Consider the following 9,179-nt stretch of genomic DNA (forward strand, 5'->3'; position numbering starts at 1 on the left):
AATTAATGTAAAAAAAATGTGCACGCTCGCACTAACTATTGATGTCACTGTCAAAGCTGATATCAAACTTGCATCCCTGAACTGTTGTATAGTGGGTTAAGCAATGTTCAGTTTCTATAGCCTTGTAGTGCATTGTGCGCAGGAAGCTTGAAAGAAAAAAAGGGATATGAATAGGGGCCTGTGCCCCAGTAGAGTTTTATGTCTAACAACGCCTCTGTTACACACACTGGACTGTACTCACAAATCGGAGAGACTTTGGTCACTCTGTTTTAATGAATATATAATCTGGGTCTAACCAGGTTAGAGGTTAGATCCTTTCATGAATCTTTTACATTAAAACATAACTATTAGTGTATACTCACACAAAAATGCCACAGCCATCAAAACAAGAACACGTATGAATCAAGAACCAACATTTTAAAGTGAGGCTTAAAAGAAAAAAACGTGTGTGTAGACTACGTGTGGCCTACAAACACAAGCTAAACTTGGCATGTGACTGACTGCCTAGTATGCTCTGACCTGGTGCCTGTAGCCTCGGGGAGGAAGCTGCTCTGAGGTCTTGGGGTGGTGCAAGGACTGGGGTTTATTTCCACCTGATCCTGTTTGCTCAGTTTTTCAAAGCTTTTCGTGCTATCTCACCCCTTCTTTTAATGTTTGAAGTGAACCCTAAGCAAAAATAACATGTAGGCCTACACATCCATTTACCCACATTTGAGTCTGTTCTCAATCTTAAACATATCCCCATTATTATCTTCAATCAACTACCAGCCTTTAAGTTACTAGATCATGGCTAGCCCTACTCTGAAATACGTATTTCAAACCGGCATTATCCAATAGAAAACAGGGTAGCTATCTGACTGCAGTGTTAATCTTTTGTAACGTTAATAGATTGATAAGGCATCTCGTCATGGAATTTTAGCAGTTAAAGTACAAAAATAGTGTAGCGAGTAGCGACCCACACAGAAAGACGTGTGTTAGGCTCTATGTTAGGCTGTTAGTTGGTTGTTTACCAATAGTGTTTGTGGGGTCCAACGTGCCAATCAACCTGCTGTCTGCCAGTTTCGGGAATGATCGGATGCCGGGCAGCCTGGTGGTTGGCGAAGGGGCATGGAAGGGGGTTGTGCAGGGGGGGATGGAGCATTCGAAGTTAAGACCAGGTTACCGTCTGTTCTTTCTGTTACTTCTGGGTTTTACAAGAGACTGTCACTATTGTTTTGTGGGCTACCTTTCTTTTATTTAGTGTGGGCAAAGGGCAAAACAGCAGTTTGGTTTACTGGTAGCCTGTGTACCGTGTGGATAATAAACATCAATTCGAGAACTTCATCTTATGCCTTGATGATTATTCCTTTCTGACCTAGCAGTCAGGTCATTACAATAGTTTTCAAATGGCTAAATGGTACTGTTGTTGTTTTAAAAGTGTGCTATCTAAATTAAAATGAAAAAAACGAAATTGAATCAACTACACCACAGTAACCTTCTGCAAGACAGCTCTACCTGCTGGTGACTCAGGGGAAGAACCACGTTCACGGCGTTCGAGGCTACTACATATTCTCTACAACCAAGACAAACGTCAAACAAAAATGAGGTTTCTTCTTTACTACTGCTGCTGTTCTTGTCCTTTCTTTACTCCAGTAGGATTACGCGCACCACATTTTTTATGTTCCTTTAAAAAATATTTTATTCACATATATTTTCAGACATTTCTATGAGCACCCTGAAACGCACAAAACTGTTCCAATCCAGCGATGAGAGAGTTAATAGCTTTTGAAGCGCGTCACGTCTGATGGCCCAATAAGATTTAAGAAAGGGAAAGTATACGGAGGTCAAATTAAGATTTTTTCTTGCAGGCAGTCGCTTGCTATTTGGTGTTTTACAAGTGCTGACTGCTTGCTGTAGCTTAGCTTGAACAGTGTTCTATATTTCTGATAATCGCTGCTTGTGGAACTTACATTTCGTTTACTGTTTATGTGCAATAACCAACCTCCACGTTGCTTCCACTACTAGCTAGCTAGTGTCTAGCTAATTTGAGCCATAACGTAAGTAAAGCGTGTTGCTTCCACTACCAGCTAGCTAGTGTCTAGCTAACTTGAGCCACAACGTAAGTAAATCGTGTTGTTTCCAGTACTAGCTAGCTAGTGTCTAGCTAACTCGAGCCATAACGTAAGTAAAGCGTGTTATTTTCCGGAGACGTTTTGTGATGGCCATCTCTTGCGTGGATATGTCATGGAGGTTGAATGACGTCATGGAGGGTGAATGACGGGGTTGTCTCCTAAAGCAAGGATATGGGGCTATTATATTACAATAATAGCCCCATACAAGGATAACAGCTGTTTTAACTGACGTCCTGTTCGTTCTTGTGGTAAGTGTTTACTGGCACATTGAAACTCGCATTCAACTGAGATGCAGTCCGCGCCTTGTAGAATCTCCAGCTTGTCCGGTTTTGCGCAATAAGTGGCTCGCCGTGCTCTTGATCTGTTCCATCTTTGATTTAAGAAACTGATGGGGTATGAGCTCCCCCTTTTGGATTTGTTTTAAGCTGATCGGTCTTAAGCAAAACATTCAATGAAAAACCTGTTATTTAGTGCTAGGTTCGAGAACAGAAAACAATTAAAGACTGGGGACCATCAGAATCAGAAAGGATTTTATTCGCCATGAATGTTTGCACAAACAATACATTTACTTTGGCAGGGAGGTGCAGAGTTTTGGTAACTGACAGGAGTTAATTTAATCAAATTACCGGGACAAACGAATGCCAAAATGGAAATGCATTAACACTAAGCTCCATATGGGTTTGTGTTTCAAGCTGTAGAGCTGGTTTTGGAGTCTTGGGTTCTATTGCATGAGGTACCCTATGACATGTCATCCAGCAACAAGGTAGCAGTCTGATGGCACTGGTGGGATGTCTTGATTCTGAGGTCAGGTGTGAGTTCAACCAACTCAGCTTGGTTATACACGTGAAAGCCATTCCAAGAGACCATCGTTGTACACAAGCACCAGAAAGAGCGATTCTTTCTATCGGATTGTTTTTGTTTGTTTATCTAATGATGGAACTCATCAAAACTGTGGTGTATTAGCAGTGTCCCATGTTGGCAGTTCTCCTACAACACGTCTGCTGTTTCTTGTGTTTTAGATCCAGCGCTGTCGGTCCGGGGGAGCAGCCATGACCGCAGACGCAGAGGACAGCCATCTGCACTGCCTCACCTGCCAGCTGCACTTCAAAAGCCACTCTGCCCACCTGACGCACGTGGCCAACACGCACCCTGCCCGCCTGGATGGCCTGCCTGTGGGTCGCCTGGGAAACGCTGTGTTCTACCAGCCCACAGCCAGGCTGTTCCACTGCTCCCTTTGCTTCTACACATCCAACTACTACCCTCTGATCTATGACCACCTGCTGGCCAGCCACTGCCTCTCAGAGAAGGGGAGGGAGAAGGAGGAGAGAGTGGTGGAGGAGAGAGTGGTGGAGGAGAGAGTGGTGGAGGAGAGAGTGGTGGAGGAGAGAGTGGTGGAGGAGAGAGTGGTGGAGGAGAGAGTGGTGGAGGAGAGAGTGGTGGAGGAGAGAGTGGTGGTGAAGAGAGTGGTGGTGAAGGGAGAGATGGTGAAAGGAGAGATGTTGAAAGAGGGAGAGAGAGTGAAGGGAGAGGTGGAGGAGGGAGAAAATCCAGATAACGGGAAAGAGGGAGAATTGGAAGAGGGTGGAGAGGGCCATAGAGGCAGGGATGCTCCCCTGAGAGGCAGTTCTCAGATGCAGGAGGGAGAAGGGGAAAGGGACTCCTGCGACGTCTCCCTCAAACGAAAGAGGAGCTCAGCGACAGACTCAAAGGATGAATATGAGGAAGAAGAGGAAGAGGAGGCGATAGACCCCACGCAAGAGCAGAAGGAGCGTGAGGTGCTGGACAGGTACACTCTGTTCTCAGGAAACCGCTATGTCTGTCGGCTGTGTGGCTGGAAGTCCAAGATGAAAGGTTTCATCATGAGTCACATTGTGCGCTCCCACAACGTGCCCAAGCCCTTTTCCTGCCAGCACTGTGAGCGCAGCTACATCCTGCAGAGCCAGCTGAACAGCCATGCCAGCCTGTGGCATCGCCAGGGACTCTACCAGTGCCCCTTCTGCCTCTTCAGCTCCGACGTGCTGAGAGGCATGAGGCGCCACTGCACGCGCTGCAGCACCAGGCTGGAGGGAGAGGGCAGTGAGGGGGAAGGGTGATGAGGGAGGGAAGGAGGGAGGGGTGATGGGGGAGGGAAGGAGAGAGAGGTGATGAGGGAGGGGTGATGGGGGAGGGAAGGAGGGAGGGGGAGGCCAGCCAGGGTTGAGGGGAGGGAGGGGGGAGTCAGGGTGAGAGAAGGGGTTGAAGGGGAGTGAAGGGTGATAGAGAGATTGTATGTATCACTCATATGGCCTTTCAGGATTTGTAACTGGAACAGCAGAGAGTACTAGGCTGTTCAATGAGCTGAGAGACGTGTGTTGGTGTTGGGTTTGCCCCAAACCAGCCCTATTCTGCAGGATTTCCTGAGCAAACACGGAACTGAAACCATCAGTTATATTGTAACAATTTAATATCAGAGTTACTACCTGAGACAGAACACATGGTCTGGGACCCGACTGGAAAACTGCACTTCTGTTCAGACGAGGTGAGTATTAGACACAAATGGAAACCAAATGTCTTTAATGTGAAAGTAGAAATGAATACATTTTGTGTAAGCATCATTTTATAAAGCTTTGTCAACTCTCTCAATTCTACAATTGGAGATTTGAAAAGTGTATAGTGATTTAATCTATGGCCAGCAGGGTTTCCTGCAGAAAATGTGGTATTTGTGGTGTGTTCTTTTTTGACAACGTAGTTAAAGCGGCAGCCATGTGTTGCTTGGGCGGCCGCCTTAACTGAAAAGTGCTGCAGGAAACCCTGGCCAGCTATGGGATCAGTCTTCTTAACTGCTACTATTCATATAAAGTTTATAGACAAGTTGTTTGTGTTATTGTATCTAGAAAGTATAGAGATGGAACAGTTATGCACTAGTGTATAAACTGTCTGTTACACTTCTAATGAAATGACAGTTAATGTTCCGTAAGTGGTGAATGTATTTTCTTCATGTATTCACCCGAGTGTCATGCTGTTTCTCCACTCTTCTATCTCTCTCAGCTAGCACAGCTAGCACCCACAGCCGTACAGCTAGCAGGTCCCTCCCAGGATGAACGCAACCCCCGTTGCCACGGCGCTGAGAAACGGCACTCTGGAGATGCTGCTCAGCCCGCTGATGACGCGTGCTGTGCTGTCCGTCTACCTGCGGGTCTTCATCTACAGTACCCCCTTCAACCTGGTGGCGCTGTTGAGCATCCCCTGCAGGTGCCACAGTCCCACCAGCCTATTTGCTGTGAACCTGGTGCTGGCAGAGCTGATGTACAGCGCGTCGCTGCCTCTGCAGGTGAGGACAGAGACAGGGCCTCGTCCCTCTGCACAGGGGTGAGGTTCTTCAACTGCAGGTTGCAAGAAAAGCAGAGCTGGAAAAGATGGAGCTGGAAAAGATGGAGCTGGGAAAGATGGAGCTGGGAAAGATGGAGCTGGGAAAGATGGAGCTGGGAAAGATGGAGCTGGGAAAGATGGAGCTGGGAAAGATGGAGCTGGGAAAGATGGAGCTGGGAAAGATGGAGCTGGGAAAGATGGAGCTGGGAAAGATGGAGCTGGGAAAGATGGAGCTGGGAAAGATGGAGCTGGGAAAGATGGAGCTGGGAAAGATGGAGCTGGGAAAGATGGAGCTGGGAAAGATGGAGCTGGGAAAGATGGAGCTGGGAAAGATGGAGCTGGGAAAGATGGAGCTGGGAAAGATGGAGCTGGGAAAGATGGAGCTGGGAAAGATGGAGCTGGGAAAGATGGAGCTGGGAAAGATGGAGCTGGGAAAGATGGAGCTGGGAAAGATGGAGCTGGGAAAGATGGAGCTGGGAAAGATGGAGCTGGGAAAGATGGAGCTGGGAAAGATGGAGCTGGGAAAGATGGAGCTGGGAAAGATGGAGCTGGGAAAGATGGAGCTGGGAAAGATGGAGCTGGGAAAGATGGAGCTGGGAAAGATGGAGCTGGGAAAGATGGAGCTGGGAAAGATGGAGCTGGGAAAGATGGAGCTGGGAAAGATGGAGCTGGGAAAGATGGAGCTGGGAAAGATGGAGCTGGGAAAGATGGAGCTGGGAAAGATGGAGCTGGGAAAGATGGAGCTGGGAAAGATGGAGCTGGGAAAGATGGAGCTGGGAAAGATGGAGCTGGGAAAGATGGAGCTGGGAAAGATGGAGCTGGGAAAGATGGAGCTGGGAAAGATGGAGCTGGGAAAGATGGAGCTGGGAAAGATGGAGCTGGGAAAGATGGAGCTGGGAAAGATGGAGCTGGGAAAGATGGAGCTGGGAAAGATGGAGCTGGGAAAGATGGAGCTGGGAAAGATGGAGCTGGGAAAGATGGAGCTGGGAAAGATGGAGCTGGGAAAGATGGAGCTGGGAAAGATGGAGCTGGGAAAGATGGAGCTGGGAAAGATGGAGCTGGGAAAGATGGAGCTGGGAAAGATGGAGCTGGGAAAGATGGAGCTGGGAAAGATGGAGCTGGGAAAGATGGAGCTGGGAAAGATGGAGCTGGGAAAGATGGAGCTGGGAAAGATGGAGCTGGGAAAGATGGAGCTGGGAAAGATGGAGCTGGGAAAGATGGAGCTGGGAAAGATGGAGCTGGGAAAGATGGAGCTGGGAAAGATGGAGCTGGGAAAGATGGAGCTGGGAAAGATGGAGCTGGGAAAGATGGAGCTGGGAAAGATGGAGCTGGGAAAGATGGAGCTGGGAAAGATGGAGCTGGGAAAGATGGAGCTGGGAAAGATGGAGCTGGGAAAGATGGAGCTGGGAAAGATGGAGCTGGGAAAGATGGAGCTGGGAAAGATGGAGCTGGGAAAGATGGAGCTGGGAAAGATGGAGCTGGGAAAGATGGAGCTGGGAAAGATGGAGCTGGGAAAGATGGAGCTGGGAAAGATGGAGCTGGGAAAGATGGAGCTGGGAAAGATGGAGCTGGGAAAGATGGAGCTGGGAAAGATGGAGCTGGGAAAGATGGAGCTGGGAAAGATGGAGCTGGGAAAGATGGAGCTGGGAAAGATGGAGCTGGGAAAGATGGAGCTGGGAAAGATGGAGCTGGGAAAGATGGAGCTGGGAAAGATGGAGCTGGGAAAGATGGAGCTGGGAAAGATGGAGCTGGGAAAGATGGAGCTGGGAAAGATGGAGCTGGGAAAGATGGAGCTGGGAAAGATGGAGCTGGGAAAGATGGAGCTGGGAAAGATGGAGCTGGGAAAGATGGAGCTGGGAAAGATGGAGCTGGGAAAGATGAAGGTTCACGGCGAAGTGCTCCCACTGTGTGGTTGTTTCCAGCACGTTGCAGCCTTAACTCCTACACCTCTGCACTCAGCCCTCATGCTGTGGTTACATTCACTACTACCCTAAAACAGCTGTCAGTTGTCATTGCAGAACCCAGTGGAAAGCTAGCCTACAGCATGAAACTGTGTATCAAGATAAGTCCTATACAACTGTATGTTTGACTCCATACATTATAAAAACAAACTCACTAGGAAAAAACGTGCATACTTTGTGTGTACGGATGCATATGGGTGGTCAGAGCAGATGTCACGACTCCTGCACAGTAGCTTATCAGTTATTTTTATGCTAAGATACATTGTTGCATCCCTTTCCTGTGTGTGTCCAGGTTCTGTACCATTTCAGGGCAATGACTGGCCGTGGGGCTCCTTCCTGTGTGGCGCCTCCACCCTCCTGCTCCACTGCAACATGCATGTGTCTGTCCTCACCACCTGCGCCATCGCCCTGGAGCGCTACTGTGGGGTAGTGTGGCCGCTACGCACCCAGCACTGGAGCACCTCCCCCTTTGCAGCCGCCACATGCCTGCTCATCTGGGTGCTGGTTCTGGTCACCCAGAATCCCTTGCTGCAGCACAGCTCAACATCATCACCTGCTTCGACGTAGTTCCTTGCAGGCTGTTCCACAGCACGCCCCTAGCCTACCTCTACTTCATAGCTATCATGGGTCTGTTCTACTTTATTCCGCTCATTATCCTGGATAAAGGAGAAAGGGAGACGGCGCAGGCCGTGACGGCTGCATGCTTCGTGACCTGCTACCTGCCGATCATCATCCTCCAGGCGGTCCACTTTGTCCTCAGCTCCCAGAGCCGCAGTCTGTACGCCAGCTTCAAGCTGGCTCTGGCCTTGAACAGCTTCCAGTCCTCTACTACTGCTCCTCCTGGCAGTTCCGCCAGAACCTGAGGAGCCTGTGGGAGGGGGGGGGGTCTGCTGGGGGGAAGAGCCTGCAGAAAAGGAAGGGAGGAGCCTATGTGAGGAGGAGTCTGCAGGAGGGGGAGGAGTCTGCCATGAAAAAAATAAGTAATGTATTACCTTTTCACAACAGGATTAGTTATCATTGATACTTTCCAAAGTTGCGATCAGGAAGAGACTTCATATTGTACCACGCTGATTTGAAGGAGTTAGAACTTCAGATTAACTGTTGCTGTGGATTCACATCTTTTTTAAGTTAAGTATTGCAGAATTCTCCAGTAATCCTCATGTATTGATAGGCTACCCAATATCACAAGCCTTCATTCCTGGAGCCATGAAGAAAATACTTGACCAAGGTTTAGAAGGCAGCAAAGGTGACCTAGGTGAGGAACAGCTGTGTGAGCCACAAACATCTCCAATACGCTTATCCAGGATTTAAGTATTTAAATCCAGCACAGCCAAAGCACACTTTACTTAGATATGATCTGTAGTTGTTGGTCTAGATGGGTGGTATGTCTCCAACAGCAGCATGTTGCTTTAGTAACATGTCTCCTCTGGTGTGACCCTCTTATCACATGTTGCAGCAGTTCAACAGCTGAACAGGATTGACTTTTGATCCCAATGGACAGGACTGCTTGTTACTGTGCACCAACCAAGATCCTGTAATGCCTTTTACAATATTAAATGATTTTGAGATTCACCAGAAATATCAAGTTCTTGCATTAATAAATGTTATTCACTTTCCATCTCTAGATCAACAGTCTAAAATGAAACATTTGAAAATCAAATAATCCAACACATGCGATTAATAGACCATCTTAAAAGTTTATTGTGCACCCTAACACATTTACATAAATGTACATAAATTGTGTTTTACCGGAGCTCAC

The 9,179-nt window shown here is 48.0% G+C and overlaps 1 protein-coding gene and 1 pseudogene across 3 annotated transcripts; both read left to right on the forward strand.

Moving 5' to 3' along the window:
* Positions 1-1,779: 1,779 nt before the first annotated feature.
* Positions 1,780-4,205, forward strand: LOC146260567 (uncharacterized). 2 transcript variants are annotated; one of them, XM_084668083.1, is made up of 2 exons: positions 1,780-2,359; positions 3,131-4,205. In XM_084668083.1, the coding sequence occupies exon 2, from the start codon at positions 3,161-3,163 to the stop codon at positions 4,202-4,204; it is 1,044 nt and encodes a 347-aa protein (XP_084524209.1). In that variant the 5' UTR covers positions 1,780-2,359; positions 3,131-3,160; the 3' UTR covers position 4,205. The 2 variants fall into 2 exon arrangements, with proteins under 2 accessions (XP_084524209.1, XP_084524210.1); XM_084668084.1 differs by having other exon boundaries at positions 1,780-2,036.
* Positions 4,206-4,327: 122 nt separating this feature from the next.
* LOC146260568 (S-geranylgeranyl-glutathione receptor P2RY8-like) lies at positions 4,328-8,999 on the forward strand (annotated as a pseudogene). Its single transcript, XR_014724783.1, has 3 exons — positions 4,328-4,629; positions 5,139-5,421; positions 7,713-8,999. The product of XR_014724783.1 is annotated as an S-geranylgeranyl-glutathione receptor P2RY8-like (transcript).
* The last annotated feature ends 180 nt before the right edge of the window (positions 9,000-9,179 follow it).

Source organism: Hypomesus nipponensis, chromosome 12 (genome assembly GCF_054491055.1).
Source record: "Hypomesus nipponensis isolate SF chromosome 12, ASM5449105v1, whole genome shotgun sequence".
Classification (NCBI taxonomy): Eukaryota; Metazoa; Chordata; class Actinopteri; order Osmeriformes; family Osmeridae; genus Hypomesus; species Hypomesus nipponensis.

Excerpts from the sequence above, each read along its gene's own strand:
- LOC146260567 (XM_084668083.1), top strand. The coding sequence starts at position 3,161 with ATGACCGCAGACGCAGAGGACAGCCATCTGCACTGCCTCACCTGCCAG.